This window comes from Mixophyes fleayi, chromosome 6, assembly GCF_038048845.1.
Source record: "Mixophyes fleayi isolate aMixFle1 chromosome 6, aMixFle1.hap1, whole genome shotgun sequence".
Classification (NCBI taxonomy): domain Eukaryota; kingdom Metazoa; phylum Chordata; class Amphibia; order Anura; family Limnodynastidae; genus Mixophyes; species Mixophyes fleayi.
Window position 1 is genome coordinate 125288220 of NC_134407.1, and position 20347 is coordinate 125308566.

The 20347-nt window shown below is 41.2% G+C and overlaps 1 protein-coding gene and 1 long non-coding RNA gene across 3 annotated transcripts in view; one reads left to right on the forward strand and one right to left on the reverse strand.

Annotated features, from left to right (window-relative positions):
• LOC142161563 (uncharacterized) overlaps nt 1-9974 on the reverse strand; it is a 56151-nt gene extending 46177 nt beyond the window's left edge. Inside the window, exons 1-2 of the long non-coding RNA XR_012693430.1 lie at nt 9891-9974; nt 2511-2580 (exon numbers count right to left, since the gene is read on the reverse strand). This is a non-coding gene — a long non-coding RNA (uncharacterized LOC142161563). The remainder of the gene's footprint in view (nt 1-2510; nt 2581-9890) is intronic.
• Nucleotides 9975-10054: 80 nt separating this feature from the next.
• Nucleotides 10055-20347, forward strand: part of CENPQ (centromere protein Q) — a 29785-nt gene continuing 19492 nt past the window's right edge. Inside the window, exons 1-2 of one of the 2 annotated variants that reach the window (XM_075217288.1) lie at nt 10055-10151; nt 11168-11265. In XM_075217288.1, coding sequence (XP_075073389.1) covers nt 11194-11265 — 72 coding nt within the window. In that variant the 5' untranslated portion in view covers nt 10055-10151; nt 11168-11193. The remainder of the gene's footprint in view (nt 10152-11167; nt 11266-20347) is intronic. The other variant, XM_075217290.1, reaches the window with a different exon arrangement.

A 20347-nucleotide genomic window follows, 5' to 3' on the forward strand; every position in this document is an offset into this window, starting at 1 on the left:
TGCAACTTAATGTTCAACATGTCGAAAACTGAGCTTATTTTTCCTCCTGCCAGTGTTCCTAACCCACTGTAGTCTTCCCTCATAATTCTCTTCCCATTTCCCCATGCCTATTGTTCAAGTGTCATCCTTGTCATCCCTCAGCTTCACCCTACAGTCTTATCACCTTCTCCTTCAAAATAATTATCCATTTGCTCTTTATCTCCCATCTTGACTACTGAAACCTCCTATCTAGCCTTCCCCTCACCCATTTGTCAGTGCTCCCATATGTCCTAAATGCCAGGATGAGACTGATTTTCCTCTTTCGCCATTCTGTTGCATCACTCTGCAAATTCCTACACTGGCTCACCAGTGTCTTGAGAGATAGGTGCATACTCTGTAAATATTTCTAGAAGTAGTCTTTAGAAGTATTTAGGAGGATAAGCTCCAGAATCCACATCAAATTTCTCATGAACCTCTTCTTCATGCTGTCTTAGACCTGCCTTTGATCTTCGCCTCACCTCCTCTGATTACCATCTCCGATTACCGCCTCTTACTCCCGCCTCCAGGACTCTTATGGAACTCCCTACACTATCTGACCAGACTCTACCCCAACCTTCAATCTTTCAAGCCTAGTCCACAGCCACTGGATACTACTGCCGCTGCACACTTTTAATTACCATCTATCTATCTCCTATAATCACAAGCATTATCTTCCCCCTATAGCTTGTAAGCTCTCATGAGCAGGGCCCGCTCTAAACTCTGTCTCATGACTGCACCGCTCTAAACTCTGTCTCATGACTGCACCTTTTCCATCAACCCGTATGTCTCTTTTCTGTTTTTTCCAACTGTTTGGCACTAGGGGAGTTTTGTGGCATCTTATAAATAAATAATGATGTGGATGATTAATTAATCCGGCTGTATTTTCACCAATTAAAGAAGTTTTATCAATTAAATAGATGTATTGAACATATTTTCCAATCAGTGTTCAAGCATTTGGCAGATCATTCAAAAACCACAAAACAAGAACCACAAAACAAAAACTAAGAAGAAGCCCTTTAACATCTACTTTGTCTGTGTTGTGTTCAGGCCCAACTCTATGGAAGCTAGTGTAGCAGAAGTAAGTGATTTATACCTCTTTGACAGATTTTTATACAGACCAGTCTTAATAACAAAAGTATATCTATGCTGTTGTACAAGCACAGGGCTACTACTGGCATGGTTTGTGACAGAACAGACTGTATTAAATGCTGGCCAACAGAGAACGGATTGTACTGTTTGGCTACTATGGAATTGGCTATATATTATACTGTAGTTAGCAGGCAATGGGCTCTGTAATGTATACTAGCCACCAGTAATCCGAAAAGCCACATTAGGGAGACAGTAAATACATAAAACAGAGACCTACAAGGTAGACAAAATAAACACAGACTTGAAAACAAAGAGTATGAAAGATTCTGCTCATTAGAGAGCTTACATTCTAAGTGGTAGAGAGCACAGCTGAAACAAGAGGAGCAAATATGGATTAGAGTGGAGATTGGGACAGTTGTGAGGGTGCATTAGTGTGAATGGTGTTATCAGGAATAAGGTCACCTCTAAAAAATAAAAGAGATGAGTTTTCAAAGAGCATCTAAAGATTTGAAGGCTGTAGGAAAGTCTGTTTGAGCGTGGTAGGGAGTTCCATAAGTGGGCAGCAGCAGAAGAGAAATCTTGTAGACGGGAATGAGATAAGGTTACCAGAGACGAGACAAGGCACAGGTCAGGGTAGCTCTAATGGTTTATGTATTGACTACGAGCCACGAGGCAATGAGCTCTACATCATACAATAGCCACAAGATTATAAATCCTGCATTGTATACTACACACCAGGCTCACCACGGAATTGGCTCAATAATACACCAGCAAACAGGGAAATGATGCACAATATGACCTTAGAAGCAAACAAACAAAACCTTGTAGATAATGGTTATGTATAAGCACAAAAGAATAAAGCAACGCTGAGAAGTGGAAATTGTGGAGTATAAAAAAAATAATCAATTAGACTATGGCAGAATACATAAAAAACCAAACCAGAAACATCTACAATAAATAACAATTTTTTTAACAACAATAAAAGAAAAAATAACCTAAATGACCATTAATAAAACAGATATAATAATTAGTCTCGCAACACCATGTATTCAATAGATATTAATTGAGACACTAATGAAATTATCACAAATTGTAATGGATTAAACATACTCATGTCTAGACTAAAAAAAAAGAAAAAGAAAATGTAGTTCACACAATTAGTATTGTTAATACAATCCTCCTGAGAATGTTCAGTACTAGGACAAGCTGAGGTAAACCAAATATACGTTACGGTGACTAGCTGTATTCACTATTGGTCTCCGCGCAAGTGCTTGTTGACAGCAGCCGATTGAGACTGTAATGTAGTAAAAGATCAGCACACTCTCTCACCGCAAGTAGCAACAGATTCTACAGATGATTAATGTCCACATGAACTTGGAGAATAGATAATAAATTCACTTAACGTGGTGTGTGACTCTTCCATCCTCTGAAGCTCCTCAATCTATCACATATATAGGAGTCTGATCAGTATACCTTTTATAAAAGAAAATTAGTATTTTAGTTTCATTAAACCTTTAATGAATCATGGATGAATTGTTATGTTGCCCTATTTGCATGGATGCTGTGGTAGCACATCGTCGATTAGAGATACTCTAACCAGCTGCAAATAGTTTCTCAAAATGGTTTGTTGAATTGGTACAGAAATTAAATAGTGATACAAAATAAAAATATATAAAATTAGAAATGTTAACACAGACCTAAAAAGCAATAGGTAAACTTCAACAGTGAGCCACTAATTCTAATTAAGTTCTATTTTCTAGTCTCCATAACTCCTACCTGGTGATGCCCTTAGGCTACAAGTGGGGTTTTGACCTAACTAGCATCAAGATATATGGGTTAGTATGGGTGAACAGAAGACCCTGTATATGCTGATGTGATAAAAAATTAAACCAAGGTAGTACAGAAGAGTCAGGTTAAGTGGTGCACAGCACAGCTAATGGACATAATAAGTGGCAGATACTTTTCCAAGTGTGAATAAATTATCATGCATTTCTTTACAAAATCATGTACATCAGCCTACACCTGGAAAGGCAGGACAGAAGCATTCTAACATAGGTCGAGTACAATAATGGTTGTGGATGCAAACCAGGAAAAAGACATATATACACCTGTCTAAGCCATATTTATTTGCTGGTGATCAGGGGCAGGTGCAAACAGCGGATGATGATGGCGACTGTATCCAGCACTAGCAAACCTCTTGTTTGGATGTTTGTGATTGCATTGGTGCTTTTTCCGTCACTCAGGCATATATCATGCATTTGTGTTCATGGTTAAGCAAAACATTTATTTGCACACGATATGGGGACTTGCTTCTGCTGTAAGAGAGTTTATTTTTTAAAGTTTTATTAATGCCTAATAGCTAATTAGTTTGTTGCATGAAACAAATGGTTGAAAATATTTGAGCAAGTGGGACATAAGGGTTTGTGACAAGTGCCTGACACGTATGCTACTGGTGCAACAAGAAAAATCACTGCGCAAAACTGCATTCCTCTTCCAAAGGTTAAACAGACTAGGGGATAAAACTATATGATATTATAATTACTAATGTTTTGCAAATATATTACACATTTATTGCAGTTTGAAATAAAAACACATAAATATATTCACGTGAGAATCATCATCCCCTTTCTGTCTTGTCATTTTCATAGGCAGCCATCAATTATTAGACCCCACAGACAGAAAGGGCCTTTTAATTCCAGTTCATTTAAAAAGTGGTGGAAGAAAATGGCGGTTTTAAAGCGGCAATACTCGTACCCCATGCCCTGTACAATGCAGTAAACATGTGGGGTCCGAGTATTGCCGCTTTAAAAACGGGTTTTTCACTTTGTGTAAGGAAATTGACGGAATTTACTACTGTACATATTTGGGGCATTCGGATGTTACACGCGCCGCTCATTCCTACCTTCGGTCAAAGTTAGTATCTGTGTTATAGTAAGTAGGCTTTTTATTAGTAACACTGTTATGGCAATTGTTATGCTGGGTTCGTTTAAAAGTATGTCAGCTTTCCCAGAGCCGTAATAATGAGTACCACCGAGAAACAATATAAATACTAAGGGGCATATTCAATTAGCTTTTGGATTCGCGGTAACGCGCTGGAACAGCCGCGAAACGTAATACATGGTACCGCAATAACGTGGATTTTCGTTCGCAGCCCATAGGGTTGCGAACGAAAATCCGCGTTAATGCGGTACCGTAATACCCGCAAGAATGTGCACTTTTCGCGGTAACGCGCGTTACCGCGAATCCGAAAGCTAATTGAATATGCCCCTAAGTGTTTTGTATACTATTATCCAAATGCATGATTTAAAGTCCTCCAAACTTTAGGAGATTGGTTATATGAATTGTATTCAATATACTGGATAAGATTAATTACACTGAGCAGTTGCTAAGTATTTAAACATAGGGACAATTCCAGGGGCTAACCTCTAAAACCAGGGGCTGTTCCTAGAAATTTGAACCCACTCAATGGTTTATGTGCAAGGGTATGGAATGAGAGCTGAAATATCAAGGGATAGTACCTAAGTCAAAGTCAAGTCATGAGCGCTCAAAAATAATAATACTGTTTATCTTCGTATAATACTTCTTTTAAGTGCTATTACACTTAAAAACAGTATTATACGAATTAGAGGCTGTTATCACTAAGCAATTACATGGCTAGGCCAGAGGTGCTGCAGACAGCACTGCTAAAAACAACCAGCGCATCAGTACAGTGATGCATTCAATACTTTTCATTGAAATACATTAGAAAAATGCTTTGTACTTCAAAGTACAAATGAAAAAATTTGAGATGAGCGCACTCGGATTTTGTGAATCCGAGCCCACCCGAACCTTTCCGATCCGAGTCGCATCCGAGACAGATCCGGGTATTGGCGCCAAATGAAAACTTGAAACCGAGGCTGGAGTCATAATCCCGCTGTCGGATCTCGCGATACTCGGATCCTATAAATTCCCCGCTAGTCGCCGCCATCTAAACTCGGGCATTGATCAGGGTAGAGGGAGGGTGTGTTAGGTGGTCCTCTGTCCTGGTAGATCTCATGCTGTGCTGTTTAGTTCTGTGCTGTGCTGTTTAGTTCTGTGCTGTGCTGTGTTATGCAGTATCAGTCCAGTGGTGCTGTGTGCTGTGCTCTGTCAATTTTGAGTTCAGTGGTGCTGCTGGGTCCTGTGCTGTGTCCTGTTCAGTCCAGTGGTCCTGTGTCCTGTGCTTCTAAGGGCATAGTTATTTCCCCATTATTCCCAAGTATTTAAAATATAAAAAAAAAGTTATAAAAAAAAAAATTAATTACAACAAAATTTGCAAAACCAATCCTGCAGTATAAGTCCATTGGTACTGTCTGCAATATTACCAGGTTCACACATTCTGCAGTATCTTGTGCTACATATAATGAAGACCAAAAATTTGGAGGATAAAGTAGGGAAAGATCCAGACCCACTTCCTCCTAATGCTGAAGCTGCTGCCACTAGTCATGACATAGACGATGAAATGCCATCAACGTCGTCTTCCAAGCCCGATGCCCAGTCTCCTAGTACAGGGCATGTAAAATCCAAAAAGCCCAAGTTCTCAAAAAAAAGCAAAAACAGAAACTTAAAATCATCTGAGGAGAAACGTAAAAGTTGGCAATATGCCATTTACGACACGTAGTGGCAAGGAACGGCTTAGGCCCTGGCCCGTGTTCATGACTAGTGGTCCATCTTCACCCAAGGATCTTAGCCCTCCTCCTCCTCCCCCCTACAAAAAATTGAAGAGAGTTATGCTGTCAGCAACAAAACAGCAAACAACTCTGCCTTCTAAAGAGAAATTATCACAAATCCCCAAGGCGAGTCCAAGGGTGTTGGTGGTTGTCAAGCCTAACCTTCCCATCACTGTACGGGAAGAGGTGGCTCGGGAGGAGGCTATTGATGATGTAGCTGGCGCTGTGGAGGAACTTGATGATGAGGATGGTGATGTGGTTATTGTAAATGAGGCACCAGGGGGGGAAACAGCTGATGTCCATGGGATGAAAAAGCCCATCGTCATGCCTGGTCAGAAGACCAAAAAATGGAGTTATTTTTATCCAAATCCGGACAACCAATGTATGGCCATATGTAGCTTATGTAAAGCTCAAATAAGCAGGGGTAAGGATCTTGCCCACCTAGGGACATCCTCCCTTATATGTCACCTAAATAACCTTCATAGTTCAGTGGTTAGTTCAGGAACTGGGGCTAGGACCGTCATCGGTACAGGGACACCTAAATCCCGTGGTCCAGTTGGATACACACCAGCAGCACCCTCCTCGTCAACTTCCTCCAAGATCTCCATCAGATTGAGTCCTGCAGCCCAAGTCAGCAGCCAGACTGAGTTCTCTCCAATACGGGATTCATCCGAGGAATCCTGCAGGGGTACGCCTACTACTGCCACTGCTGCTGTTTCTGCTGGTAGTCGGTCATCTTCCCAGAGGGGAAGTCGTAAGACCGCTAAGTCTTTCACAAAACAATTGACCGTCCAACAGTCGTTTGCCATGACCACAAAATACGATAGTAGTCACCCTATTGCAAAGCGTATAACTGCGGCTGTAACTGCAATGTTGGTGTTAGACGTGCGCCCGGTGTCCGCCATCAGTGGAGTGGGATTTAGAGGGTTGATGGAGGTATTGTGTCCCCGGTACCAAATCCCGTCGAGATTCCACTTCACTAGGCAGGCGATACCAAAAATGTACAGAGAAGTACGATCAAGTGTCCTCAGTGCTCTGAAAAATGCGGTTGTACCCACTGTTCACTTAACCACGGACATGTGGACAAGTGGTTCTGGGCAAACGAAGGACTATATGACTGTGACAGCCCACTGGGTAGATGCATCGCCTTCCGCAGCAACAGCAACAGCTGCATCAGTAGCAGCATCTACAAAATTGCTGCTCTTGCAAAGGCAGGCAACATTGTGTATTACAGGCTTTAATAAGAGGCACAACGCTGACAACATATTAGAGAAACTGAGGGAAATTATCTCCCAGTGGCTTACCCCACTTAGACTCTCATGGGGATTTGTGGTGTCAGACAATGCCAGTAACATTGTGCGGGCATTAAATATGGGCAATTTCCAGCACGTCCCATGTTTTGCACACACCATTAATTTGGTGGTGCAGCATTACCTCAAGAGTAACAGGGGTGTGCAGGAGATGCTTGCGGTGGCGCGCAAAATTGCTGGACACTTTCGGCATTCAGCCAGTGCCTATCGCAGACTAGAGGCACATCAAAAAAGCATGAACCTGCCCTGCCATCACCTCAAACCAGAGGTTGTGACGCGCTGGAACTCCACCCTCTATATGCTGTAGAGGATGGAGGAGCAGCAAAAGGCCATTCAGGCCTACACAGCCACCTACGACATAGGCAAAGGAGTGGGGATGCGCCTGAGTCAAGCGCAGTGGAGACTGATTTCCGTGTTGTGCAAGGTTCTCCAGCCGTTTGAACTTGCCACACGAGAAGTCAGTTCCGACACTGCCAGCTTGAGTCAGGTCATTCCCCTGATCAGGCTGTTGCAGAAGCAGCTGGAGAAAGTGAGGGAGGAGCTGGTAAAGCATTGCGATCCAACAAAGCATGTAGCTCTTGTGGATGAAGCCCTTCATACGCTTTGCCAGGATCCGAGGGTGGTCACTCTTTTAAAGTCAGAGGAATACATTCTGGCCACCATGCTCGATCCTCGGTTTAAAGCGTATGTTGTGTCTCTGTTTCCGGCGGACACAAGTCTACAGCGGTGCAAAGACCTTCTGGTCAGGAGATTGTCCTCTGAAGAGGACCGTGACATGCCAACAGCCCCACCCTCATTTTCTTCCACATCTATGGCTGCGAGGAAAAAGCTCAGTTTTCCTAAAAGATCCGCTGGCGGGGATGCTGATAACATCTGGTCCGGACTGAAGGACCTGCCAACCATTGCAGACATGTCTACTGTCGCTACATTGGATGCTGTCACAATTGAAAAAATGGTGGAGGATTATTTTGCTGACACCATCCAAATAGACATGTCAGACACTCCATATTGTTACTGGCAGGAAAAAAAGGCAGTTTGGAAGCCCCTGTACAAACTGGCTCTATTTTACCTGAGTTGTCCCCCCTCCAGTGTGTACTCGGAAAGAGTTTTTAGTGCAGCGGGGAACCTGGTCAGTGAGCGGCGAAGGAGGTTGCTTCCTCATAACGTTGAAAAAATGATGTTTATAAAAATGAATAATCAATTCCTCAATGAAGTACAGCACTGCCCTCCAGATAGTACAGAGGGACCTGTGGTTGTGGAGTCCAGCGGGGACGAATTGATAATGTGTGAGGAGGAGGAAGTACACACTGTAGGGGGAGAGGAATCAGAGGTTGAGGATGAGGACGACATCTTTCCTCAGTAGAGCCTGTTTAGTTTGTACAGGGAGAGATGAATTGTTGTTTTGGTGTGGGGGCCCAAACAAACCAATCATTTCAGCCACAGTTGTTTGGTAGGCCCTGTCGCGGAAATGATTGGTTTGTTAAAGTGTGCATGTCCTATTTCAACAACATAAGGGTGGGTGGGAGGGCCCAAGGACAATTCCATCTTGCAACTATTTTTTTGGCATTATGTGACCATTCAACAGTCGTTTGCCATGTTCAAAAAGTAAAAGAAAATGTCAACAAATTACAAAAATTCAATCAAAAGTTAAATGCCCTGTCATTATTTAAAACGAGGGTTTGACGTGCTAGAATTAGTGTAGTGTTAATATGTTATAAACACTACACTTGGAACTTGGAGGAGGTATTGTGGGCCAGGTATCAAATTTAGTATCGGGGCCACCCCACTACACAGTCCAGAATTTTTTTTTTGGAAATTCAGACCCGTGGAGGGTTTTTTATTAATTATATTGTGGTGACCACTCCTCTACGCAGTCCAGGTACATTATTGGTGCGAATCATACAAGTTCAGGGTTTTTAATTTATATTGTGGTGACCCACTCCTCTACGCAGTCCAGGTACATTATTTGGTGCGATTCATACCAGTTGATGGTTTTCTTATTATATATATTGTGGTGACCCACTCCTCTACGCAGTCCAGGTACATTATTGGTGCGATACATACAAGTTCAAGGTTTTTAATTTATATTGTGGTGACCCACTCCTCTACGCAGTCCAGGTACATTTTTTGGTGCGATTAAGACCAGTTGATGGTTTTCTTATTATATTGTGGGGACCACTCCACTACGCAGTCCATAAAGATACCTCCTTGCAACGTTTTGGACTAATAACTATATTGTGAGTTGTTTAGAATACACGGTAAATTAGTGGAAATGCTTGTTATTGAATGTTATTGAGGTTATAGCGTAGGAGTGAAAATAAGCCCAAAAACTTGATTTTTGAACTTTTTATGCTTTTTTCAAAAAAAATCTGAATCCAAAACCTTAAATCCGAACCAAAACCTTTCGGCAGGTGTTTTGCGAAACAAATCCGAATCCAAAACACAAAACACGAGACACCAAAAGTCGCCGGTGCACATCCCTAGAAAAAATAAGTTTTTTTTTTCCCAGAGCCTTTCTTTAACAGTTGTAAATGCAACAGTGACACCTAAAGGCTATATAACAAGACTATAACATAAACTGTACTTGTTTTCTATAGAGTACTATGATATTTAAATCACATTCACCAGATTAAAATCTGTAAAGTAATGGTTTTGCACTCTCGAACACAGTCATACTGACCTGATCATGTAATATAATATGCAGTAAGGCTCATTGATATTAATGGTGGATCGCTATTTATCTACTGTATAGTAACCTATATGCATTGCATAACTAATAAACTACCATCTGAGCAGGAGTCTCTTGGATTCAAAACCTCCCGCCTGCTCGGCCTATGATTACTTGGGCCTGTCATGTGACGTCTTCTCATAAAGCTGGGAGATGTAGTTTACTCGTCTCTGGCGCTCTATTGTTGTTAAGCGAGCAATGGCTACAATTCCCAGAATCCAATGCGCTTAAAATTAGCCAATCATAGTAGAGCTGTAGTGGCCGAAACAGAAAGATTACGGGGACGTGAATGTCTGGATAGGAGTGCTGCATAGTCAGGTCTCTGTGTGTTTATGATGGATCTCAGCAATAGTGCGTGCTGTGTGTTATATCTGGGAAATAATTGTTATATATTGAATTTACTGCATCACTTTTCTGTTTCGTTGTTTTTCATGTCTCTTAAAATACAGCTTATAAGCATAACTAAAACGTGTCATCATGTTTACTAACTTTAGGGCGTAAAGAAAACCTGTTGGCATTTATCCATATTGTGATAGTGTGTAATGCTATCTGCATATATCTCCAATGGGGTACTCCTCAATTTTTTTGTATTTGTATGTTTTTCTTTGCATGCATTATGGTTTCATACAGTTGTAAGCCACTGTATAAATGGTAATAAAAATAATAATAAAAGTATATATTTTGGAGCCAGCAGATATATTTGAGGGCACACAAAAATGACCCTCAAAGATATGTGACATTGATCTGAGTCACCTGCACTACTGAAAATTGATGAAGAGCAGGCATTGATTGACATCACAGGTATGGAGCAGTTTAGACCTGATCTTATAACTAACAAGTATCACAATTTAGCATGGTATGAGAAGTGAGACTATTATGCTGTGTGACACTTTTCAGGTTTGGATTTATACATACCCAAAAGAGGATCATTAGGTAGGTATGCATTGTGGTGCTCCAGGTGTTATTGTCAGCTTCTCGCCCTCCATTTCAGTGGCATGTCACTTGTTTTATCACTATCAACAAGATTGCGGTTTTGTCTCTAGAACACCAGACCCCTTTAGTGAATAGAACAAGTGATATCTCCAAGCGACACTGCTGTGCATGCATCTTTTAAAAGCACCGTAGTCCCATAGAATAATTCCAAAGCAATAAAACACATTTTTTTCATGATTGTCACCTGTTAGTGGATGATTACAACTGCTTTTATGTTATTTGTAATATTAATCCAGCTGTACCTGGAGACAAGGCTTTGGGATAAAAGTTTTCATAGGACAAAATACAATAGTAAGTTTTTTCTTAATATAATGAACAAATAATTAAAATTTATTTTTTAGCAGCTCGGGTCTAATGAAGACTAGTGATGCCTCCAAAAAACAAAACCACCAAGGTCACATTTGTCAAAACAAAAGAGAATACAGCCAACAATAAAATAGTAAGTATATTACTTGCCTTGCTTGCTTTATAGTATAGCTCTCCTCAATATACATTTTGTATATGATGTGTAAAATGCTATATAGTTGTATATTGCAGCAACTTTCTTTTATTACAAGTAAATATTTTTTTCATTTTTGGGCATTAAAAGGGGGGAAATGTTTTTTTTTTTTGCCCTTTATATGATTCTTTTATTAGCTAATTTTCGAAAATTAATTAAACCCATACAAATTACCTTTTTTATTGCATTTTATTCTGAATTTTTTAAAATTTACAAGACTACCAAATCTGTGTACTTTTAGGTTTGATTTTTTTTTTTTTTTTGGGCCCATAATATGTACAATATGTATTATTGTGTACCTTATTTTTACACTTTTTTTTATTTATTTCAGCTGTGTTTGCATACAGTACTACAAACCTAGATGTGACAGATATCAATGTCTATTGTACAGAAACACATCCTCTACTACTAAGAGAAATGTAGCAGAGATGATCTGCTTCTTAGTAAATTCAGATCATCTGTCTTATGCAGGAAATATCGGTGATGATATCACCCCTGTTTTTTGCTCTCCTCTTGGGCAACATAATGATCAATGGGGATTTCAATTTCCCAGCTCATACAAGTTGGATGCAAGTTAAAATTGGTGGGAGTGGATGACATGCAGTGTAGCATTTATGTCACTAGACCTTGTGAAATAAGTAAGTTATGCTGTTATTCACTAGGTGGCAATAGTGCTGTGTCAATAAGTTCAACTACAAAATAAAATAAGTTCAAATGTGTTCTTTATCTACTTTGAAGGCAGCATGGTACCAGGCAGCACATTTTAATCATGTACCAGCTACAGTGAGAATATTCATAAAAATTTGCTTTTCTCTAAGACACAGAAACATTCATACGGGGGTTCAATTAACCGCAAAGTGTCTCACGACCATTCCAGAGACACTTCGCAGCAAGGAAAAATGTGTGAAGATTTTACCGTAGTAACAGTAAAAATGCACAGCCGCAATGTTCTGAATAAGATCACAGCTAATTGAATTCCCCCCATAGAACATTAAGTCACTCTCTGTAGAAGCAGATAATAAGAGCATTTATTATAGCAGTCAAGTTTTCCTATTAACACAGCATGGAATCAGTGTTACAATCTATAGGTATATCTATGTGTTTTCATATAGTAATAATGTATGTAAAATGCACTACTATCATTACTAGCTAAGTGTGAGTCAAGCCATTACTTACATTGTCTGCTGTTGGCAGTGTAAGCGGGAATAGAGGCAGTTCATTTTTAGTGGTTTTTTTTTTTTGGTTTTTTTTTAATACTATTGGTTCTTATAAGTTGCTTTGTAATGAATGAAGCTGTGATACTGTAGCTCTTTGACCATGAGCTTGGTATAATCATAATGAGGTGCTGGACGGTCACTTTATTCATTTTCTTTTCTTCACCTTTGATAATGATTCAAAGTAAATATGCCCATCATAATGGTGCTGCAGATCTGTTATACGCCATACATCTCAGTTACGTTGCACCACTAGCATAGGTTAACTGTTACTGTGGCACCGATGGACACTTGCATGATGAGTAACTGAAAGAATAAATGGCTCCAAGTGTGTTATCGGTAAGGTTCAAACAGCGTGAACGTAATGAAGAAATACAGAGCTGTGGATGTATGAGCATGAGGAGGCTGCGGAGCTTCCCATAGAGTAGAAGTAGAGATGGGCAGAGTTTAGGGTTAATAAAGGATCCATCTGTGTGATTGGGGGAATGGGTAAGGAGTAAAAGTGGCGATAACCAATGTGTAAGCAGGATGACTAACAATATTTTCCTAGTGTGTGGCTGGGCAGGTTGGTTTAGGATGCTCACTTGCCAGGCTGCCAACAGTAACAGTGAAGGCGGGTTAGGAAGGACGGTGGGTGTTGGCGGAGTAGGCAGTTGGACATTGTTAGGGAGAAAAGTGAAAAAAAGTGCAGGGGCAAGCTACGTACTGTTAGGATGGTAAAGAGCAGCGTGGAACATTTAACAAGCTCCTGGGCTTTGTTGCTATTTTGGTTTTTTTTGACAGTGGGAAAACTGCATATGCTGTGGGTGAGTATAAGTGCACAGCAGATGTAGGGAGCCTGTAACTCTCCCAAATGTTGTGGGACTACATATCCCAGCACAGGTGTTGCCGTCACAAAGACAAGCGAGTCCTAAGTTGCCTATGCTTGATGCAAGTTATGTGTGAAAGTAGAGACAGGGTGGTTTGATGATGGACAGGTTAGGGAAGGATTTGTATATCTAGGTGTGTTTGTGTTTTCATTATAGTTTTATTGAAATATATATGGTGTCTCACTATCCCCACACACACACACACACACACACACACACACACTTCAGAAAAGACCGTATTAAAAAAATACTTATTTCAAATTATTTTAATTTTCATAAATATAGCTAAGATCCTTTACAAACAGATTTTTCAAGCTCATAATATCAATAATTTTAGATTTTTTCAAATTACTTCTTCAGATGACTGAAAGACGTGATAATTCCATCAATGCAACACTCCTTCCCTCATATAGACTTGACATTACGATTCTGCTACATCGACGTATATAAGAATAAATATATTTTTACTTTATAGGCAAAAACGGGCTAACAAGTGGTAAATATATTTTTCATAAAAGTGTAACCTCCAAAATTTACCCTAAAATTAAAATTGTAATGGTCACCTAGTGTAGCATTTATATAGCAGCTCTCCAAATGCATTTTTTTTTTTTCTGTAGGCAAAAGTTTGCAGAAATCATAAGGGAGATGAGGTTTGGGGGATACAAATTGGAGGGATTGAGTCCATATTCATTCTATGATACATTAAAGGATAATTATTGCAAAAATCCATAGCAATTTATTATATATCCTGCTGTTCTTGCTTTTGAGTTGAAAACAAGCAAAATTAGTGTCAAGGTCTAATGGGGATTGAGAACTTCTCTGAGTCATGCAGTGTTTTTGTTGCATTCCTCGATGTCCACCTTAAGCATTCCATACTAGTAAGCCGAACGGCAGAGGAGCTGAAGATGGCTCTTGTTGCTACTGTGTTTCATTGTTAACACAGCAGGCTTTCTCGCTAAAGCACTGCAAATAAGGGAGGGAGTGACAGGGGTGAGTATAATGTGACAAGGACCACTAAAATAACATTCAATATATAGATGATTGGTGTTTCTACATATAAACAGTTACCACTGGACTTATTCACACTAGCCTGATGATTTAATCAACAGTATAAATTCAAATATATGTCAATAAATCTCAACTTATTTCTTTTAGTCCATCAGCACATCCTGTGGAGTAGATATACCATTCTTTTCAATCAATCTTTTTTAGTATGATCATCTTCATAAAAGCGCAAACTGAAACTAGTCAATGTGGCAGCAGGAGTAAGAAGCAACATGTCCATCTACCAGGGCCGTCTTAACAGCGTTATAGGCCAACTGGGCCCTATCACAACCACTCACTCACAATGTACACTCACGTGTACATTGTTTTCGTCCAGGTCAAGATATGTATTCGCAACAGCAAGATCGCATGTATGTGATACCCCAAAACCTGAGTACCCTGGGGTGTATCTACATGGTTTTTAATTTGTTAATTGTTATAAGTGTTTCTAAAGATTTAAAAAAAAAAAAAAAAAAAAGATTCCTGGAGGGAGAAGTGACGGTTGGGATTGGTTGGTGGTTGCCAGGGGTGACAGAGCGAGAGGAGTGTGATACTCGGGACCAGTGAGAGAGATCCCTGTGTCTGATAAAACTTAGGGGCATATTCAATTAGGATTCCGGTCGTTACCACGGAAAGTGTGCACTATTGCCCGTAATACGGTACCGCAATAACGCAGATTTTCGTACACAACCCTATGGGCTGCGAATGAAAATCCACGTTATTGCAGTACTGTGGATTAAGTTCGCGGCCCGTTCTGGCGCAATCCCGCGGATCGGAATTGAATATGTCCCTTTAGAGCGAAAAGATGGGGACAGAATGAAAATCGGACAAAGTGATATGTAAGCAGAGAAAGGGTAAAAAAAATTGAAGAAGAGAAGTGCGAAAAAGAGAGGCTTGTGTAAAATGTAAAGTGTTGAAAATTACTAAGAAGTAGAAAGATCTGTGAATACACACACACACACACACACACACACACACACAAGAGAGACTGTGCCTATGTACTAAGGAGAGAAAATAGAGAGGTCTGTGAATACACACGAAAGAGACTAATCCAAATGACTACCAGTTTATTTGGCGTGAAAAAGAAATTTATGGGCCCCAACCACATTCACCACTTCTACAAATAGTTATTGAAATATATGATGTGGGTCTTAATGTTGTATTGAGAAATTAATTTCTTTATCGTGTTAAGTTATGTATTAATGTTTGGTAAATATATATATATATATATATATATATATATATATATATATATATATATATATATATACCAATGTGTGTGTGTATGTATGCGAAGATTAATAATTTGTTCTGGCAGAAAAATCCATAGACATAGAATTCCAATAAGTTATTTGTGTTAATAGTATGGTGAATGTAAAAGTTTGTCAATTGTAAATAGTTTCAAAATGATAAGATATTGTTTAAAAATAATTGTGCGCTTCTAAAATAAATATCAGAATAGTTCTTATTAATAAAAGGAAATTAGTTCAGAATACACTTGTCATCTGAAATCTCTGGATAAATCTCCTTACCCCTCTGGTGCATAAAAAATCCGAACTGTTGAAACCTGAAAGAGGACATCTAATACTGGTAAGGTGCAACCTCAATGTATTTCTCTAAATAATACCAAACGGGGTATTACATGTACAGATAACAGCTGATACTGAGGTGACTAGTCCAACTAAACATTTTAATAAAGAGAGTTTGAAGGTTCTGGAATAATATACTGAAAAGTTGGCAAGCCTTTGGGATCCCAATGCTCGTGGTGCCCTGGGCAACTGCCCAGCGTGCCCATTCATTAAGATGGCTCTGCCATCCACCAGTGTTCCGCTCATTAGGCAGACTCGGGACGTTTTTCCTGGAAATCTAGAGATTTTTGTTCCGTGTTGCTGAGCAATAATCCACTGGATGCAGTTAGGAGACTTGCTATACTCAGTAGCTGTTTTTAATATGTAGTTATGAATGCTTAGAATGTGAGTAGGAAGACAAATAAAGTTGTCATTTTTAAGGATAATGCACAGTCGTTTTTATTTATTTCTCTCCTTTTTTTGGGTAAATCCAAACTACTCAACAAGTTTACCGCAGACCAATCAAAATGTTGGCAAGGTGATAAAAAGATTAAGGGCTATATTTACTAAACTGCGTGTTTGAAAAAGTAGAGCTGTTGCCTATAGTCTAGTTATCATTTATTTAGTACATTCATCAAACTGACAGCTAGAATCTGATTGGTTGCTATAGGCAATATCGCCACTTTTTCAAACCCACAGTTTAGTAAATATACCCTCAAGCCTTCTACATAGATGCTGCCCCCCCCCCCCCCCATTAATATGTGAGTAGCAAGAAAAAATATAAGCAAAATAAACACAATACTTCACTATATATACATTTTTATTATTTTTTTATGATTCATACCTATCTCTAAAGCTTTGGAACTATTTTATGTGTAAGTGCAACCTATCAGTATGTTATACATATTTTCAGGTGTTTGGCATACTGAGTGCATCGCTTATTGGGAGTTGTGCATGCAGTGACCAGTGTGTTATGCTTAATTTATCATCCGGAGCACTGTGTTTGCATCAATTAATATTTTTTTTTTGTTATCAGTTCTAAGATTGTTTGTTTTTCATTTTTTTTGTTGAGGTTACAAGCACTTGCAAACAGGATTGATTGAAAAGAGTATTCCTTGTTAATTTCTCTCACATCCCTTGGGGGACACCGGGACCTTGGGGTATAGAGTAGGATAGGCGAATGCTAGCACTTTAACTTTTAGTTAACTAAAACTCGAACTAGACTGGCCTCTAGAAGGAGGTGGAGTATAGCCAAAGTGCCCGGTGAAGCGGGTTGTGCACGGGGCTGCTTAGCCAGTTTTACCTTTTTTTCCTATTTTATTATTTTAATGATAGCGGAGACTGTGTCTCCGGGTTCTGACAGCCGGCGGCTTGCTGAGCCGCGTAGTCGGCTGTCACTCAGACCCTCCGCTGCAGAGTTCATTCATTCTGCTCTCCCGCGGCTGCAGCCGGCGGGGAATGTGTGTGAGGCAGCGATGGGGGAGGTCTGTTAAGCGCACAGCACGGACGGCTGTGCGCTGGCTGCGCGGGGGGGGGGGGGGGGAGCGGAGGTGCCGTGTAGGTCCTCCTTGTCTGCCTGCTCCCTTTCCCGATTATTTAACCCTCCATTGAAGCCAGACACAGTTGTTGGTGGCTGGGGTCTGTCCTCCAAGTACAGAGAGCATGCTGTCTGCACACACTGCGTCTGGAGGGTTGACGGCAGGTAAGTGAAACTCTCTCTCAGCATAGTGCTGTGAGAGAGACATTAGAAATTGCAGTGGGTTCCCTGAGCTGGCTGTTTTTTCCTAAAAGCAGTCTGTTTAATTGGGTAGAGATAAGCGTTCTATTTTTAGCTCATGGAATAGGGTCAGGCAAGGGTCACTGTCTCAGTGAGCACTGCTAGGCTGTGGATTGGTGGAGTTGTTTGTCTGTCTTAAATGTTAGCCAGTCCAGAGCTGGGCCCTGAGGGGGAGGTGTGTTTTACTCCTCGGCACTTCCCCCGTGGTAGTCTTTCACTCTTCGTGTGTGGACACCTGAATAGGCAGCCATATCTAAAGCTCCTGCTTCTCCCCTTTTCTATCCTGTATACTGTAAGGTAAAGGGTTGGGGGTGGTGTGTTTAGCCTTTTTTGTATTTTTACACACTAAGGAGCTTTTGGCTGTATGCAGGCTCACTTTCTCTTGTAGTTTGTGTGCTGCTTGTTATCTGCATTGTGTGTATTTTACTGTACTTTTTTGTACATGTCTGAGAGGGAAAAATCTACACGTGGCAGGGCTGGTGCTTCTATGTTAAGTTTCACCTGTGCTGTATGTCATGTTAAGTTACCGTCTGGGCAGCCAGGAACACAGGCTCTGTGTGTGTCCTGTAGGCCCACGGAGACTACTCCTGGTGAAACAGTTGCTGTCTGTTCAAACACGGAGGAGCCTGCTTGCTTGGGCTCGGTCTCTATTTAATACAGTGGAACTGCTTACTCAGAAGGTACAGTCTCAGGCTGCTCAATCTTCTGATTCTGCTTCCTTAGTTCAGGCTTTGCCTGTTGTTGCTCCAGTGCAGTCTGTAGAACCAGCCTGGGTGCAGGGTCTTGCATCCTCAGTACAGGGTCTGGTAGCGGTCTCTTCCTCCTTGGAGAGGATGATGCAGTCGGTCACTCCGCCTTCCTCAAGTAAACGGAGGCGGGTGGCCGCCTCTTTTCTGGGACATGGATCTGATTCTGATTGTGGTTCCCAGGAAGAGGGTGAGTTACCGCTGGGTTCTGACATAGAGGCTGCTTCTCTGGTGGAAGTTCCAGCAGATCCTCAGAGTGTGGAAGAGTTAATTCAGGCGGTGCGTCAGGTACTTGATATTCCTGAGGACCAAGTGCCTGAGGCTTCTGCATCCTCTCTTTTTGAAAGACGCAAAAAGAGGGAGGTGGTTTTTCCGGCCTCTCCCCACTTGGAGGGGTTGCTGTTGAAATCTTGGTCTTCTCCAGACAGGAAGTTTCAGGTGACTAAGCGACTGCAGTCGTGTTATCCCTTTCCCCCTGAGGTTCTTGCTAAATGGGAGACGCTTCCTCAGGTAGATGCAGCTGTGGCGAGGTTGGCAAAGGTAACCACTATCCCTCTGCCTAACCAGGCCACTCTTAAGGATGGTGCAGATCGGAAGGTTGAAACCGTTAAGTCGATTTTTGTGGCAGCGGGTGCTTCTTTGAGGCCTGCTTTAGCATCAGCATGGGTTAACAAAGCTGTTGATCGCTGGTCGGAACAAGTGTCTGAGGGTTTGTTGACTGGCAGGCCATCCTCTGAATTGATTCCTTTAGTGGAACAGATTCAGAGTGCAACAGATTATTTAGGTGAAGCTGCTATGGAAGTGGGGACAATGGCAGCGCGCATTTCTGCCTGTCACGGGCACTAGGAGTCTTTACCCAGGGATCACCAGGTGATAGGCTTACCAGAGCAGTATAGATGGTAATATGGTACTCTGGTAGCAGGGTGATCACGGAACAGGAAATAGCAGATGATGGAGATGCTCAGGAAAGTCTATGACTAGCAGCACTGGTAATATGGATGTAGAAATACACGAGGAACTGTATGGACAAAGGACACGTGAAGGTAGTCAGTGGTCTGCGGTAGCAAGTTGTACCACTGCTATAGTGAGGAGGAATGTCCAACAGAAACGAGGAGGTGATGAGAGTCAGCGGTCTGCGGGTAGCAAGTTGTACCGCTGTCTGAGTGAAGGAATGGAATCCAAGTGGAGGTATCCGGGGAGTCAGTGGTCTGCGTTAGCAAGTTGTACCACTGCTATGTGAGAGGATACTGGAACAGGTGACACAGGAAACAGGGATCAGTGGTCTGCCTCTAGCAAGTTGTACCACTGAATATATATGTGAGGAGGAGCACGGGGAGAGACTGCAATACAGGGGATACACGGGCACCTTAAACTTGATCCACAATAACATGCACAATATATTAATGACTGAACAGCACTGCAATAATAGAAAGTCACTTGAGGTAATCCGGCACAAGATAACACAGTCAATGATGGCAATAGTCTCAGCGGATAGTAAACTCCAGAGGAGAACAAACTCAGTCCAGCAAGATATGCAATACACCAGCACAGTCAATGAGAAGTATGCATACCGTGGTTCAGAAGCAGGCTGTCAGACAGGAGTGCAGAGATACCTGAACGGCTGGAGGCCGGCAGGATGCGAAGTCCCAGGAGGGTGGAAGCGGTAATCAAGTAGGTGCAGCGCACAGGTAGGTAGACCAGCAGGGGAACAAATACTCAGGAAGCAGTAGTATGTAGAACTGGACTCCTGGAGGACCCTGAAGAGTAGCGATGATCTAGATGAGATGAAAACAGTGAGGCGCAG